The following is a 16,546-nucleotide window of genomic DNA, read 5'->3' on the forward strand; positions in this document are numbered from 1 at the left end:
CCTCAGCTCTACCCTGACTAGTAGACAAAACTCAGAGCAAGGAAGCAGAAAAAAGCCTTTTGTCAATGCCAAGCTGTGACAAACTCTTCCCTGTCCTTCAGAGTAGGGACTGAAGCTCTGGCATCCAATATCTGAAATGTGCCTTGTGGCAGCTTCAGAAACACTGGCTTTGGGGTGAAGCTTTGCAGTTGTTTAACCTCATTTAAGTGCAGGTGGCTGCTGTAAAAGGATGCTTTCTCCCTCTGCCCACCACCACAAACATTTTCTGTGTGAGTAGCAAAATCTCCCAGTAGTCTGTGCTTTCCTGAGTGAGACTGCATCCCTCTCTGCTCTGATTAGACTGACCTTGCCAGAAAACAAACACAAAAATTAGCTGCTCAGCAATGAGCTGATAAACTGCATGAGTGATCAAATGACATAAAGGCTGTGGCAGAAATTACGGGGTTGCTCCCTCTGGTGTCAGCCTGTGATCAAGGGCTTCAGGCTTTGCTGGACTCCTTTGGGATTGGGATAGGAACACAGCAGGGCGAAAGGAGGGCCCAGTGGGTGACAGGGAGTTAATGGGAGTTAAAGGGAGGAGTTAATGTCAGCAATAGCCTTTATTGTGACATGCCATCCCGTGCCACGGGATATCTGTCATGGCTTGAGCTGGTGGCTCCTCCAGTCCATGCATGCTGCTGGAGATCCTCTCTGCAGGCACAGTCTTCATGCAAGGCTTTTTGTGCAGCTCTTCTGGTGGCATAGTCAGTCTTGCTTTTATTTTCTCCCACACAGGCGCCCTGAGGCAAAATGAGTTTAATCTTCCTGCTTGGGAGTTAAAATTGTCAATTTACAGACAAATTAATTTAGCAAAGCTTACTAATTTCAGGTTTCACAATGAGAGATAGAGGTTTCAGAATGACAGAAGTATGGTGGCTATGATGGCAGAAGAGGTGTTAGGGTAAGTGCGGAGTTCAGGGCAAAGATACTCAGTGGAAACAGTTACTGCATTTTGTTCCTTGACACATGGGGTACAATCTGGATAGGGTAGGTGTGTGTGGTAGGTTTTGGATTTTTCTTTTTTTTGTGAGCTAGTCAACCCACAATTTTCCAGTGGTGGTCAAGTCACGGCCCCCAGGTTCAGTTCTCTTGGACACTGAGCAGCAGCTGCCCCTTCTCCATCCTTCTGTGGAGGGTCAGCCTCTGGCTGACTGAAGGGCTGATCCCCACCCAGGTGCTTGAGGGATTAAGGACTGCAACTGTGCAGGAGCTGAGCAGCTCATTTTGGGAATGTTTGCATTAACATTTTTGCCAAATATGTGTGAAGTACTGTCCGAGGAAGGGACAGAAGAGAACCCTACAGCCCCAAGCCACCATGTTCTGTCTTCCCTCTTCCCCCAACCCCTTTGTTTGCAGCAGCCAAGCTGAAGGTTTTGAAGACAAGTCACTTTTACTGTGCAGTCCTGATTTGTCTCCCAGGGAGCTTAATGCCGTGAGCTGAATGACTCGTTACTCTCTTTTGGGGGAAAAAAAGATAGATTTTAGTGTAATGCATATTCATGAAGCTGCATTATGGTTGCTGTGACAACCTCACCAGTGGCAGTCGAGGTCTGTATGTTGAACTTCCTTCTCCAGTCCCCATATTGAACCACAAAACATGTTACACAGCTCTCCACTTTTTGCTTCCTCCCTTCCTCCTCCCAGTCAGTGGACAATTCAAATTTTTTGAGTTGATGCTTAATTAATAGCTGCATCTGTTTAAGTCTGTGACACCAAAGCACAATTTCCTGGTGGTTTCCAAACTCTGTAAACTGAGTGTTTCTTTTGCTGGAAGTCTATAAGACAGAGAAAGTGATTCTGGTGGGGTTTTTTTGTTCATATCCCTTCAAACTTGAAGGCAAAATAATCCTGAGTTATTAAGCGTGTTTCTTCAAAGGTGGCCTGATAACTTCATCCATCATGAATAAAACAACCCTCCAGAGTCCATCCCCCTAGTCTGTGTAGTCTATCCCTGTCTAGTCTGGTCTGTTCCTAGAGTTTTAAGGACTCCTCGTCCTGAAAGGAGCTTTTAGTAGATGTTACTCAAAACCAGGAAGGAGTTTGTTCTGGGTATGTTATGACTCTGAATCAAGGGTGATGTAATTGGATGAAGACTTGACCAGACTGTGACGCTGAGGCAGGGAATATTATTTCAGGATGAACCTGTTGTGATGAGTGTGGGGAGAGCTCAGTTTGAAGACTTGTTTGCATGTTTGTTGATGTCAGAAATTGAGGGCACTTGTGCAACGCATGTAATTTTCAGAGTGTTTGTAAGCTGCTCTTGGCCAATCCAAATGAATGTTTGGCCCAAAGTATTGCAGTCTTGGTTTCCAGTGACAAATGATGACATCATTCTATACTGAGAACCTAAAATGTTGTATTGTCCTGGATGAGCCCAATCTCATATTGGGGCTGTTCATGAAAGGGCTGTGTTGAGTGTGAGTTCTGGCCCTTCTGTCTGCTAAATATCCTTGTGGAGTTGAGTTTAATGTAAAGTTTTCTTGAAAGGTGCCAACTTCACCTTTACAAAACCATTCCCTGTTGTTCAGCAAGAGGTGCTGTGGGTAAAGTTCAGCTTTCTTCATGGATGTGAGCCTTCTGGAGAGTAGTTTGGGAGACGTCTGTGCACAGGGGGAAGAAAAGTATCCTTTTTTTTACCCTGTGCTCTAGGATGACCCTGCTGGAGTAGGGAGGTTGGACCAGATGACCCACTGTGGTCTCTTCCACCCTGACCCATTCTGTGATTCTGTGAAAAGCTGAGCAGATGAGGAGCTCTCTAGTGCAGTTGATCTTTCTCTGGTTAGTTTCTTAAATATTAATGAGTACAAAATGTTCAGAAAGTGACTTGAAATGAGATTCCATTCATTAAAATGAGAAATTGGGGGGAAAAAAATCATGTAGCAAGAGGGAACTTTTTGCACAGAACATTATACTGAGGACTCTGCATCTGTATTAGGCTTAGATATACTTGGTTTTCCTTCCAGTTTTAGTTAGACATGTCCAGAAAAGAATGCACCAAGCTTAATTTTCAGTGTATGTGGATGGATTGAATTTGTCTTGTGTTACTGCTCTCCCGTCAACTCTCAGGATATTATTCAGGAGCATTTCAGTGTAGAAGTAATACCAGAAGTAATCCTGATACTTTCCACGCCCTCGGTTTGCACATCCCTTCCTCATGATAAGACCAAAATGTCCTGGTGTTGACAACAACGTCTGTATTTGTTCATCCACACAGCCTGGCTTTTCTTGAATATCAGGGCTCTTATGTTGGACTTCTGCAGAAATGTATTTTGAGAATGAAAGGAAAATATGAAGGAGATGGAATGTAAAGATGGCAACTAGGGGTATGCTAGATTTTCAGGTCATCTACAGCTTTCTGAAAAGGTGTTTTTCTACTAAAATGAACACGAGTGCTGTGAAGGTTACTGTACGGTGTCATAGTCTTGTAGGGCCTTTTTGACCTGGGATGCAATTCATCCATGATGTTTTAAGTGGTTTCTTTGTTTGTTTTTCCTCAGGCTCCAGACTAACACTTGCTGAGTCAATGCTGTTTGACTTGGTGTAGCAGGTTTTCTTAACAGCTAAGGAAAACTGACTGAACCCTCTGTTGCGAAGCAGAGCCCTTTCTCTAAAAAGTGCACATGAAGATTTAGCTGTTTTGTCCCTGCCAGGTCTGCCACAGGGCAGTACACAGTACAGGCCACAGACTGTACTTGTGTAAAAACTAAATGCAATAACAGAAAACCAAAACCTAAAAAGTACTTGTAGGAGACTCTGGGGTGAGTTAAGGCAGCTTTCAGACAGCAGTGGTGCATTGGGTACTGCACTTTCCTGAGTTCCCTCTGCATCCCAACCCCTTCCACGTTCATGCAGGAGTAGAAATGGGGTAGCAGTGGCACGAAGGGCTGCGAGGGCTGTTCCTGTCCACAGGAACGCATTTCATAAGCAAGTCCCTCCAGATGGCAGGGGTGGCTGTCAATATTCCCTGGAAGCTGGTTTCTGCTTACTGAAGCCTCTCTATAAATGTAGACTGAAAAATTTCTTGTAAATCTCTTTATGATTTTTATGTGAAAGTTTGGGAAAACTTGATTTTTCTGTTGTTATTATAAATTTGGAATGTGAGTTTATGTTGATTTTGCTTTTTGTGTCTTGATATATTAATTTAAAATTAAGATCTGACAGTTGTTTGAGAGCTTTACATATTAGGTCACAGTAAAGTCATCTCTTCCCTGGCCCTCTGTAAAAGCAATAAAGCTTCAGGCTTGAAGGAATGGTGTTAACTGGTAGATATTAATGGCAATTAAAAAGAAAATCTTTAAAGGTTATTTTAGCTAGGAGGCTTTTTAAGCATGGAAAAAATAGACATTTTCCACTTGATTATTGTCACATGTATGACAGTGTTGGGAAATGGCAGTGTTTAAAATGCTTGGAGTTAAAATACTTGTATTTTTATTAGAGTGTTATAGTATTTGTTAATGGTTAGTTTGAAAGCAGAGTGAGATGTGGATCTGCCTTTGCACTCTGAGCTCCTCATGTGCAGAGTTGCATGGTGGTTTTGATGTAGTGGGTATGTGTAGTTCCTATAAACAGCTTGAAACTCACAGCTGAACCAGCTGAGCTCAGAATGGGTATTTGGGTCGGGATGGGTCCAGGACAGGTAGTTGGGAGAAGGTGAGGGATGAATAGCTATGATGGTGAAGCAAGTGGTTTGATATTTAGTTACTTAGTTACTGTATTTTACAATAAATTCAATTCTAGTTAAGATTCTGGTCTTTCATTTTACAAAAACTTCCTCAAGCTTATCTAAATTTGATTCAAGTCAGTTGGAATACAGAATCTCCAAGAATCCTTTTTTCTAGTGAAACTGCTGAAATGTCACCATGAAAAAAAAAGTTGCTGGTTGCAGGAACAGGCTGCTGACATAAAAAGCCTGTCTTAAATCCAGCATTTGGCTGGAGGCCAGATAATGAGTTTTCATAGAAGCTTGTTGGCAAGCTTACATTTCTGCTTAGGTTAATGTAAAGTAACTGTAAGTAATTTGGGAACCTGGTACATGCAAAACAATTTTTAGACAAAATGATCTTATTATTTTTAAATTTTAACTGAAAATATTTTTATAAACCAGCTTCTTTTACTTCAAGCACTTTAGAAATGCCTTGGAGTGTTTCTCTACTATGTCCTCTTCTAATGGTTAACCTACTGAATGATCCTTTAAAAATGTTAACCCTCATAGCATATCTGTCAAACAGAATTTATGCTGACTTCATTTGGTGGAGTGATTTAATTAAAGGTTTGCCTTTTTAAAAGTCTAGGTGGTAACATATGTAGGGGTAAATCATCAGCTTTTTGAGTAAAAAAAAGCCTGTAGGTGTAGATGTTCATGGGTAATCTGTTGGCCAGGTTATTCTGTAACCTAAGGCTGAAATGCATGTACCATCCTAGGATGAGTTTCCCAAAATGGTGCCCATCCCTGGCTGTTATGCCAGTGCGCCTTTTCACTGTCCTTGTGGCTTTTTCAGTCTTCATTCAAAGCTTGATGGTAAGGGTTGGAGATGGGTTTGTATCAAGATGTTTTGGATGCTTCTCATTTCTTACGTGTGATAAGTGAATATGAATTTATGCTAAGGGGAAAGAAAGCTGAATTCTGATCTTGAACCATCTGTGGAAGTGCTGGATATACCAGGCTATAAAAGATGTCCAGATGCAACCCTGGTCTTTGAGGAGCAGTGGATAAACGTGGTTTTAACAGGAGGATGCTGAGGACTCCTGTTTCTGTCCAGGACAGCAGTGCTCATCTGCAGTAACTGCTCCATCTCTGAGAGGGATTGAGAAGGTGAGGGATGCGTGTTTGTCCTCCATCATTATGGGCTGATGGCTGCCAACCATGCCAGAAAAGAAGTAACGCTCTGCCATGCTTTGTTATTCCCATGCATTGCTGTGTCATTAGCAGTGACATGATGAACAGACAGGATTTGGTTTCCAGCTGTTTTGCTGTAGGTCTCTTACATGGTGTGCAAATCTGGTTGAACATAGATGGAGATCATTGTGATGGGAGAGAGAGTGATACAATTGTGCTGGTGCTTATCAGAGGTTTAAACTTCCCTCATACCATTTGTTCCCTAGTTGCTATTAATAGTAGAGCCTAGAGATATTTCTGGATGTGATAGCTGACAAGTTTCTTCATCAAATAGTCAATGAATGAGCAAGAAGTGTTTCTATTTTAAGCATAGGTCTGACAAGTAAAAGAACTTCAAAGAATAGCTGTTCTTAGAAAATAACCTTGGTGTGAGTTATCACAAGTGTTTCTCTATAAGTAATAGGTTAAACACAGGGTTACAACTTTAAGCATCTCTGATAAAGGAAGAATTTTGTGTTTTTTTATTTTTTGCCAGCTGTACTGTAAGGGGTTTGTATTAGTTTAAAACTTCTGGGTTTAATTGAAAGGTGCTAATAAACCTTGGCAGAAGTGCAAACGAAGACATACTTGAAGGAATGATCTGGTTTGAACTTGGTGTGAATTGTCACTGCTAAAGTGTTAGGGTAAGTGGAGAATCCATAAGGAAAGTTGAAGAACTCTGTGGAAAAGAGGTTTGACCTAGGGAATGAGAATTGCCTTAGGTGCAAAGGCTGTGGTAGAAAAAGATTTTTCTATTTTGCTCTTTATTTTTCCTCCTGAAGTGACATGTGTCTGAATTCCAATTTACCTTTGCACTTTCATCTCACCCTGTTGTCTGGGATAATGTGCCACGGAGCTAAGCGTGACTTCTAATGAAGAGGATGGTAGTGCTGACCATAGAGGACAAAAGGGTAGTACCAGGAACAGGTGCCTCAAAATAAATTTTAAAAAATCCATTTGCTAGAGCATGGCATCATACTCCAGACGAATCTGTGTGCTGAAATAATTGTGGCTGTTTTGTTATAAACTGACAGAGCAGGGGCTTGCTGGAGTGACAAGATCAAGGAACTAACTGTTGGGTTTGCCTTTTTTATTTTTTTTGTTTAAAGATGGAGCTTGGGACCTTTGGTACAGAGTGTGATTCATTGAATGGGACCAGTTTGGCAAGTCTGGTTTAAATCAGAAATTATACAGCGCAGTGTCTTGAAAACCTGTGATTACAATGAAGTTACGCACATAAATTGAGCTTTCTTCTGTTGTCTTTTAAAAAGCAAAATGTTTCTCCTAGTGTAATTTCAGGGGTATACAAGATAGTCAGTTGTGGCAATTTTAAGGATTTTGGCAGTGCGTTTGAATATGATTTATGGTCTATTTCAGCTGTCTAACTTTTGGTGAAGTCTTCTGCATGGATCTGTATTTGGCTTTTTTCAGTTATCCCTTGGTACTTCCTGTTTTCTTAGCCTGAGGTTGTAGTGAGATATGATAGCATCCTTACTATTTTGCTCTGGTTTGTCCGGGAATTTAAAAGTGTGTGAAGCTTGGTGGATTTTCCTGTTTTTGATTAGAAGCATCACAAATTGAAGAATGTTGGCTTATCAGCTAAACTTTGTTTTTGTTTCAAGTAACCTGTTAGGAACTGACTTGCTAATCTTCCTTTGGAGTGCAAGTTGTTAGTTTCTGCCTATTCTGACTTGCTTTAAAAACTGCCAGGAGAGAGAGGCCATGATAGTTTGGGAAGAACGTAAATGATCAGCTACTGCAAACCAAGCCATGCATCTCCTACACTGTGGAAAAAAATGCCTGTTAAAAAGCTAAGCATGTTTTTCCTCCAGTGGCATTTGTAACTTGAAAGGTGGAAAGGCACTTGGAAGGTGGTAGGCAGTAGTTAGTGATAAGAATGTGTGTAATTTGATTTATTGCGAGCTTTCTAAAATACTCTTGATTTTTTGATCTTGCAGAGACTCCAACCGTCATGTTAAGGTAAAGCAGAAAAGTGCAGTGCTGAACATGCTAAAGAAGTTGGACAAAATAAGGTTCAGAGGTCACAAGAGAGATGAGTTCCTTGATTTAGCAGAGTCTCCAAATGCTTCAGATACTGAATGTGGAGATGAAATCCCGGTGAAGATACCTCGAACGTCAGCTCGAGACAATGAAGAGTTGAGAGACCCTGTAAGTACTCCATTTGGGTATTGTTATACTATGTTTTATAGTTTTCAGGCAGAAAAAGAACAGAAATTACTAATTCTTTATCCTTCTATTATGGTTGCAACACTTGAAAATTTGTGGGCTAGGAAGCTTTACTGTAGCTTTCCAGTAATAGGCTTCTATTTTATGGAAAGGTCAATTAATTTCTCAATATCAGAGTTCCCTGTCCCTACTTCTAATTTTAGATATTGTGAGTTGACAGATTTGTTAACTTTAGATGTGCTTCTGAATGTTCTCTGGTTTTTGTTTTGTTGAATTGCTAATGAACATGTGAAAAAGAAAAGGCAACTTTTCAGTGTGAGGAGCTCAGATTTGTTAACTTTAGATGTGCTTCTGAATGTTCTCTGGTTTTTGTTTTGTTGAATTGCTAATGAACATGTGAAAAAGAAAAGGCAACTTTTCAGTGTGAGGAGCTCAGATCTGCTCAAGTGGCACTGTCTAGGACTTTGAGGATAAGACTTCTGGTTGCTTCATTAGTGTTAGAGGGTCGCACCATCTCCTTCTCCACTGTAGTGTTGTAACCAGTAGTGCTTCCATGCAATTAGAGCTGGTTTAAACCTGTAGTACACTGCTAAAACATTTTGGTGCTCGTAAGCAGAAGCACAAAAGCAGACATACCTTTTTCAAAGACACTGCTTCGGGAAAAGTTAAATATTGGTTAAAAAGTAAAAGAAAATCCTTCTTTAACTGTTAAAAAAAATGGCTGTGGATCCATGAGCTTGGAGTGCTACAGTATTAATTTAGATTTGTCTGTATAATTGTATTGTAGAAGTGAGCTGGAATTCAGAATTTGTATCACCCTATGAAAACTTACTGTGCAGTTCTTATCCGGAAAATGTGATCTGACTGTTCTCTGAAGGCTCATTTCTAGGAGGTGGGGCTTGCTCACATCAAGCTGTAAAACAAAAGATTTTAAACTGTATATGCTTATGCATCTCCTTTGGGGTTGCAGCTTGTATCCAGTTCTGTAGCTGTTAGCTTTTTTTAATTTAAGCGGGCTTTCGTTGTTCTACATACAGTCCTGCTTATAGAGAGCTTTTTTTGCCAGAATGTTTTTCCTATGATCATGGAACAAGCAGGTGGTAATGACAGAGCATGTTTTGGTCACAAAAAGCCTGTTATATGTAAATCCTCAAGCTTCTCAGACAAGGAAGTCTGTTCAGTGCTGTTCCTTTGCTCTTATTCTACTGAAGACATCTGTCATTTGTTGGGATGTAAATATTGTGTATACTGTTACTAATCTCTTCTGCTGCCCTTCCAATGTGGTATTTTGTGAGTTTTTTATAGTGAAATACTGACTTATTTTCATTAAACGTAAAACTTTATGTTTTGTGTGGGTATATATTAGATGCCTTTTGTATTTAATCAGAAGTATCTGGATGGCAGAGCTAGAGGCTACAGAAGGCTCTGTGTTAAACTCCAGGTACTATTTTCTGTATTTCTTCAGGGGAGTAGTAGGTCCTTGGTGGCACCTGGCAAGGTGAACTTGTAGTTTTGAATAATTATGAAGCCTTAACAGTTACACATCTGTGGTAGTGGTCTCAGAATGTTGAGCTCTGTGTGCTGAGAAGGGAACTTGGAGATACAATTTGCATTCTGGCTGATTACATACCACACTAGGTTGTTGTGGTCTGAGTCCTTGGGATACAGCTGAGGGCAGTTCTTTAAAATCAGGGAGAAAGAGAGAGAGGAAAGCAGAAATGGCATCAAACTTGCTTTGCCCCGCTCTGGATGTTTTTAAGCTCCAAACCCAGGGTGATGCTGGAACAGCCTATGAGCAGCAGCTGTGTTACAGATACGAGCAAAAGGAGCAAATTGGTGTGAGGAAAAAGGTCTGATGTATGAGGGATAAATTTCAGATGTGATTTTTGAGGGCTTAACAGTTGGCCCTCACAGGCATCTGCACACTAAGCAGGTATAAAATGAAGGGAGAAGAAATAATCCCCTGTGCTGCAGAGGTGCCAAGAGTAAAGAAAGTAATGCTGATGTATTTAAATCAATATTAAAGTAGTGGTGTCTGAGGCTGTGTGAACAGTGCAATTCTGAATTATTTTTCTGTTTCTTATTGAGATTATATAGTTGTGTTGTGCCTGAATTGTTTTTATTCAGTGTCTAAAATTCATAACTTAAATTGCTTGTACAGGATGTTTTGCTTTTATAGGCTCTGTAAGCAACTCAGTATTATACTTGTATTACACTGATCATGGGAAGACCAAGTCTTACTGTTTTCTTCCTGTCTAATACCTTTGGGAAACTGTTGAAAGCACACAAAAGCCAATGCAAGTCTTCTCTGTGTAACTGGAAGTTAGGTTACATGTCTTTTCAGATAGATGTGAGCTGTAAAGTGCTTCCAGTTCTGTTCCTTCATTGTTTCTGTTGAAATCTGGGGACTGAACTCATGGTCTTGAAAGCAAGATTGGTGGCTTGGAATTGAACACAGGCATGCAGAATTAGAGTCCTAGTCCCCCTATCTGCATTTTCATGTTATCTATTCCCTAGACAAAGATTTCATCTCTGCCCCTCTCCACTTCCCTCCCCCTGCCTGGTGTATTAATCATTGTGGAGACGTTAAGGAAAGATCTCTGTTAGAACAGCACAGTGCAGTCATGAATGAAGGACCCTTCTGTGCTTCTCGGGTTTACAGTGCACTTAAAGATGTGCCTCTTCTTTAGGTATGTATCTGAACTTGACAAGCGTGTGCAAAAACTTGATACAAATGGAGGTTGCAGAGTAAAAAGCCTTATCATAAAAGCTTGTGATTGCAGAGCCCTGACCATCTGCCAGGAGGAGCGTCATCCTCTGTTGCACTTGCAACAAGCGAAGTGAATGTTCAGTCCCAGGCCACAGATTGCACAGTGGCACTTAGTCCCAGCACTTCACATCCTTTACTGAAGTCACACATGTAAAATTCACACCCTGTGAAAAGACAGAAAGGATGGTCAGATGAGGTCATTTCGTATTCTTTATCTTTAAACTGAGCTTTACCTATTTAGTTCATTAATCAACATCCTAATCAGTGTTTGGGTAAAGCACACAGCTAGCTCCTGGTTGGAGGACTCTGGAGACGGAAGGATTTATATTTTCCTTCAAATTCTCAGTTGTTTCTGAGTTTTTTTTCAAAAGGTGTCTTAATTTTTACTAGTTTGGATTCAACTTACAGACTGGCTGCTTGCTTGTGTGGGTTTCCCCCTCACTTAAGTGCCCCAGCTACCAGATATGCCTTGAATAGGAGATACTTTCTTAGGTCCCTGTGGGTGTTGAGACACTGTGATCAGATCATTGCCAAGACAGCAGTGCTGGTTAACAAATTTAACTCTCTGCTAAACATTTATTTCAATTCCTGAATGTCTTCCTATATTTCTTCCTTTGTTCTCTCTTTATCATAACTGTTTGGTTTTCTTTAAGGCAGGGGCATTAGACACTGCATGCAGTGCTGCTTGCTTCTGCATTGTTTTGTGAAAACACAATTGCAAAATAGGTAGAGGGAGTAACCTGGTCTATTCCAAATCAATTAGCATTTGATTTGTTGTTACATTAGAAATTGAGGTAATATTGCTTGCTCAGTAATTAAAATCCCCTTTATTCAGTACTACCCTTCCTATTTGTACAGAAGGGGAGACAAGTTCCAGTTCTGTGTGCTATGTTCATATGAATGAACATGCTGCAGATACCACATCCCCTTCACAGAGTGGAGAAGAACAAACTGTATTTAAACCTGTAGAGGCTGGCACTAACCTGGCAGTGAGAATTACTAGTAAAGCTCTCTTGTATCTGGCATATTGTACTGAAAGCAGCCTAATCTACTTATGCAAGTCCCCTGCCAGCGTGCTAGGATTAAATCTGAGTTATTGTGGTACAGAAAACATTACTTTAATTGCTCTTGCAGTACAGCTTGTTTTTTCCTGACACATGTCAATTAAAACCTTAAACGCTGCTCTGTTGGTCATCTCATTTCCAGTGATTGGAAGATACAAAGCATGATGCAAACATTACAGTCAATAAGTTAAGGTCTCTAAACCTGGCTAGCACTAGATTTTTAAAAATTTATGTAGAATATAGCTGTGTTTTGGGAGCATGCCAGTATGGGTATGCTTCCAAGAATAGCTGCTAAGGATTAACTATTCATGCAGGTGCCTTCATTCTTAAACAATGTTGTTGAGTTTTTCCTTTTCTTACAGCAGGTAATTGCAGCATTCATGGGGAGCCCTTTCATAATTTGAAGTAAGAAAATGAACATGAAGTGTCAGATGAAAAGCTCGGGAGGCTAGAACTTTGCAAGACAAGCTGCATAGTTTGCTGAACAATTCCCCCCCTCTTCTTTTTTCCTCAAATGAACGCAAGTTAAAATTTTCCATTTTAAACTACTTCTTCCTTGTGTTGTGTCCCAGCCACTTTCTGGGCTCTGAGGAGTGACTTGAGTGGATGGTTTTGCCCCTGGGGTTGGTGTGTTGTGTACTCACTGCTCCCCATTCTTCGTGTTTGAGAATTGATCCTCTCCAAGTTAAGGACAAACTTGGAAATCAGACCACCATTTTCTTAGATATTCCTAGAAAAAGTCATCCACATACGTATGATGTTGTGGAAGGAAATGAGAAGCATAGGGTTGGGCAGTTGTGTTTCTGTGTGATACTGGAGATGTGCTGTGCTGCAGATGGAGAGGACAGATCCACAGCCGCTTAGATGGGAAGTGACTTGGACCACTTCTGTGGCTGTAGGGCAGCAGTGGCAACACACAGAACAAAATCCCAGGGCTCGCAGGGTGAAGGGGTTTTGGAGAGGGAGGGCAGAGAAGTCTCAGTCTGGGAAGTTCTGTTTTGAAAAGCCTGAACTGCAGATGGCTTCAGAAATGCTTTTGTGGGGAGATGTGGGTTTTAGATCTGGAGCTGGATGTGGCTTGGACAAACAGCCCTGAACTCTGCTAATGGGTTACAGGCATTCTGTCATCATCAGAAATGTTCCTTTAACACCCCTGTCTCTACGTTCACCTCTGGCATTTCTCTGTCCTCCTAGGCACTGCCAGGCCTTGCTCATGGTCTTGGCTAAGTAATCATGATTGCCAACATTTTAAAAGGGCTCCTGTGTCAAATGCTGTGTCAATACTAGTCAAAGCTAGAGAGGCAGAAGGAAAAGCAGAAATCTGTGGAAGCCTTCAAGGCTTTTACTGTGAGTCAGAAACTGGAAAGGACATCTGTACAGTGCAGTGTAGTTAACCCAGCCTGAGTCCCAGTGCTGTCCTACAGAGGCAGCGGAGAGGAGAAACCCGTACCCAGATGAAACTGGAATTCATACAAGGATTTTGTTAACTTGTCAATTGTGCCAGATATGTGAGCTTCAGGAAGAGGGACTTCCTTGAATTCAGAGGCAGGCAGTTGACCTTCAACAAATGTACAGACCTTGTTTCTTGTTTTCTTAGGTGTGTTGGTGTGGGGCAAAAACTTCTGTGACAGAGACATCTGCTTAAATGTTTCCCATATCACTGTCCTGGTGTCCTCAGTTTTTCTGAATGGTAGTCATAAAGTGTTATGGTGATGCTAATTTTGGAAATTGGGTGCACCACCAAACTTGTGTCGCCGTGTATCTTAATAAACCATTTTATTATTACATGTTAATTACATGATCTTGCTCCTAGTATTCTAGTAAGCAGCCTTATGTTTTAACTCACTGGATTTTTTTTCTCTTTTTTTCTCCTCTCTGAGTTAGAAGTTCATTGTAACCTTATGTAGCTAGTTTAAAGATGGGGACCTTCTGATTTTTAGCCATCGGTGGATGTCAGGCTGCTTGAATTCAATGCTTTAGCAGATAAACACATTTGGAAGCTCTAAGAATGAGTCATGTTAACTGGTATCACTCTCCCCAGTGCTTCACACCTCTTGGCTCTTTCCTTCTTCCTTAGAGGCACCTTAAGGTATCCTGGGCTATAATTACCGGCTCAACATCTCTGAGAAGCAAAAGCAGAGCTGGTTCTCTAGATGGATTTCTGAAATGTAGCACATCTTTGGGTAAAATATCTTGAGTATCTTCAATGAGGATGAAAACTTGAATATGCTTAGATATTTAATAGCCTCTTTCTTTTTCCTGTCCTCCCTCACCTGGGGTGGACAGCTGCTGTCCAAGCACGGGGGCTGATGCCCAGAGCCCAAGCACATTCCTTTTGAGTACAGCACCTTGCTCTTTGTCCTGTACGTGATTTAATTTATTTATCGATAAAGTATTTAAGCAGTGGCACTGTTTCTTCAGGTAGCTCCCTGTGAACTCCTGCATGCTGGGAGCAGATTGTCCCTGTGTGCTTGATGTGGGTATACAATACAGAAAGCAGTGCATGAACACTTGGGCAGCAGTATGTATTTTAGTAACATTTCCCTTGTGCCTGCCCATGGAGCGTGCTGTAAGGGTGCTGCTTTTTGGCTTCAGTCACACCATCCTCCTTGGGGCTCTCCAAATGTCTGGCAAGTGATAGCACTAAATCTTGCAGAGTAAATAAATGCAAGCCAGCTCTGTAGATAAGAGATCAACACAGTGTTAATTCGCATCCTGTGCTCATCTGAAAATCTTCTGCAGCGGCTGGAGCAGCTGCAAATGGCATCTCTCATCAGCTAAAGGCAGGAGTGATGGGGAAACGTGAGGCATGGTGAGGAGGATGCTGTGCTGCAGCTCCCCATGTGGGGACTGCCCTGGGATCTGTCCCTCTGTGCTGTGGCGTCATTTGTGCCGGCTCCAAAATGGGAAGTAGCCCAAGGCTGCTGCTGAGCTAACAGCTTCTGCTCCTCGCCAGGGCAGCAGCGCTGACAGAGTGCTGTGTGGGTGGGTGCTGCTTAGGGGGCTGGAAATAGCATCTCTGCTTGGCACGGTATTGAGCAAGCCCAGGTGGGGAGTTGGTGCTAGGTAAATGTTGGCCAGTAACTGCCTACAGAGTGCTAATATGCCCATATAGACAAATTCTGAGACTTAAACTCGGCATCTGTTCAGTTCAAACAAGAAAACAGGTGTTTAATAGGTATTTCCACACTGTTTTGTCTTGAAAGTGAAAATCAATCCCAACTGTGAAAGTATTTTGCTATCAGTAATCATTCTGCACGTCTTTCCCAAAACATAGAAAATGTCTTAATTAATGTCTCCTGTAGATTACTTGAATTTATATATGTATGAAATTTAACCTGTCATGGTTAAATGTATGCAGGCTGGTGTTTGAAAGGAATACAGTTCCTGTATGTTTTAGGGTTCAAATAAGGAGTGGAGAATAGTCAGAATAGGTAAATAAATTCCTTTTTTTCTTGACATAATTTCTGAGATGTAGGTTTCTATAGTCTATCACTTTGATGTTGAGTATAAGCTGCTAGAGAAGCTCCTGTAATTCTCATTGACAGATTTTTTGTACCTGGTGGGGACTGTACACAAGTGCTGAGCAGCCATTACCTAGGAGATGCCCTCACCCACCCTTTTCCCTGCTATCTGAAGATGTCCACTTTAGGAGAGAAAGAAGGCATCACCTGCCACCTTCTGCTGTGTGGGATTGGGGTTTTTTTGTGTTTACTTCATGGAGGTGATGGTTGTCACTGGTCTTTCTAATCAAATTGCTTTTTAATTCCTGCTTTCTGCAGGATTTTTGGTATTCTGCTGAGTTCATTCAGGGGGTGTTGATAAATCTGTTGAGGCATACAATCTTCTGGTTTCCTGCTCTCCTGGCCTGCCAGGATGAGCTCCTGGGCACCAACAACATCCTTCTGCAGTAACTGGGTTGTGGGGGAGCTGGGAACCCCCTTCCTTGCTGGGAAACAGTGGTCTCGAGAGCTACACATTCCATAAATGGATATTAAAATACACAATATGTGTTTCCCAATAGCTCAGTAATTACCAGAAAAGTTTTACTTTTGCTGGCTTCACAATTTTATGTTTAAAGTATGTAGCACTGACCATTCATTCTGTGAGGAGGGGGGTAGTATAAATACGGCTTTTCAGTCAGCAGAAGAAGGGCTTAAATGATGATGCAGTATAACTGGTAAGGGTGGTGGTGTTCCCACTTGTTTTTGTAGCTTTCCAAGGTCTGCAGAAATGTGTTCTGTAAACTCACATTTGATTAACTTTCATTCACCTATTTTGGTAATCTGATGCTGAAAGAGGCGTGTAGAGGTGTTATTTGCATGTTTCTCACATGCTTGTTTCTTTACTGCGCCAGAAATCAGTTGATGTATTTAAGTTACACCAAAAAAAAACAGAACCAAAAACCTTCTGAACTTTCAGTATGTTCTGGTTTTCTTATAGGCTGGTCCAGGGACCATCATCATGGCTTCAGGAGTCCAGGATTTTAACAGAACAGAGTCTGACAGACTGAATGAGATCAAAGGTCACCTGGAAATAGCCTTACTGGAAAAACACTTCTTACGTAAGTACAAAATGCTCTGTGGAGGGGAATGGTTTAGGCCTTCTGAA

General features: G+C 41.4%; 1 protein-coding gene across 2 annotated transcripts in view; it reads left to right on the top strand.

Annotated features, from left to right (window-relative positions):
• The window catches only part of GRAMD4 (GRAM domain containing 4), a 75,653-nt gene that overhangs the window by 16,033 nt on the left and 43,074 nt on the right, over positions 1 to 16,546 (top strand). For both annotated transcript variants that reach the window (XM_015628985.1, XM_015628984.3), the window contains exons 2-3: positions 7,873 to 8,083; positions 16,379 to 16,499. In XM_015628985.1, coding sequence (XP_015484471.1) covers positions 7,873 to 8,083; positions 16,379 to 16,499 — 332 coding nt within the window. The remainder of the gene's footprint in view (positions 1 to 7,872; positions 8,084 to 16,378; positions 16,500 to 16,546) is intronic.

Source organism: Parus major, chromosome 1A (genome assembly GCF_001522545.3).
Source record: "Parus major isolate Abel chromosome 1A, Parus_major1.1, whole genome shotgun sequence".
NCBI classification, from domain to species: Eukaryota; Metazoa; Chordata; class Aves; order Passeriformes; family Paridae; genus Parus; species Parus major.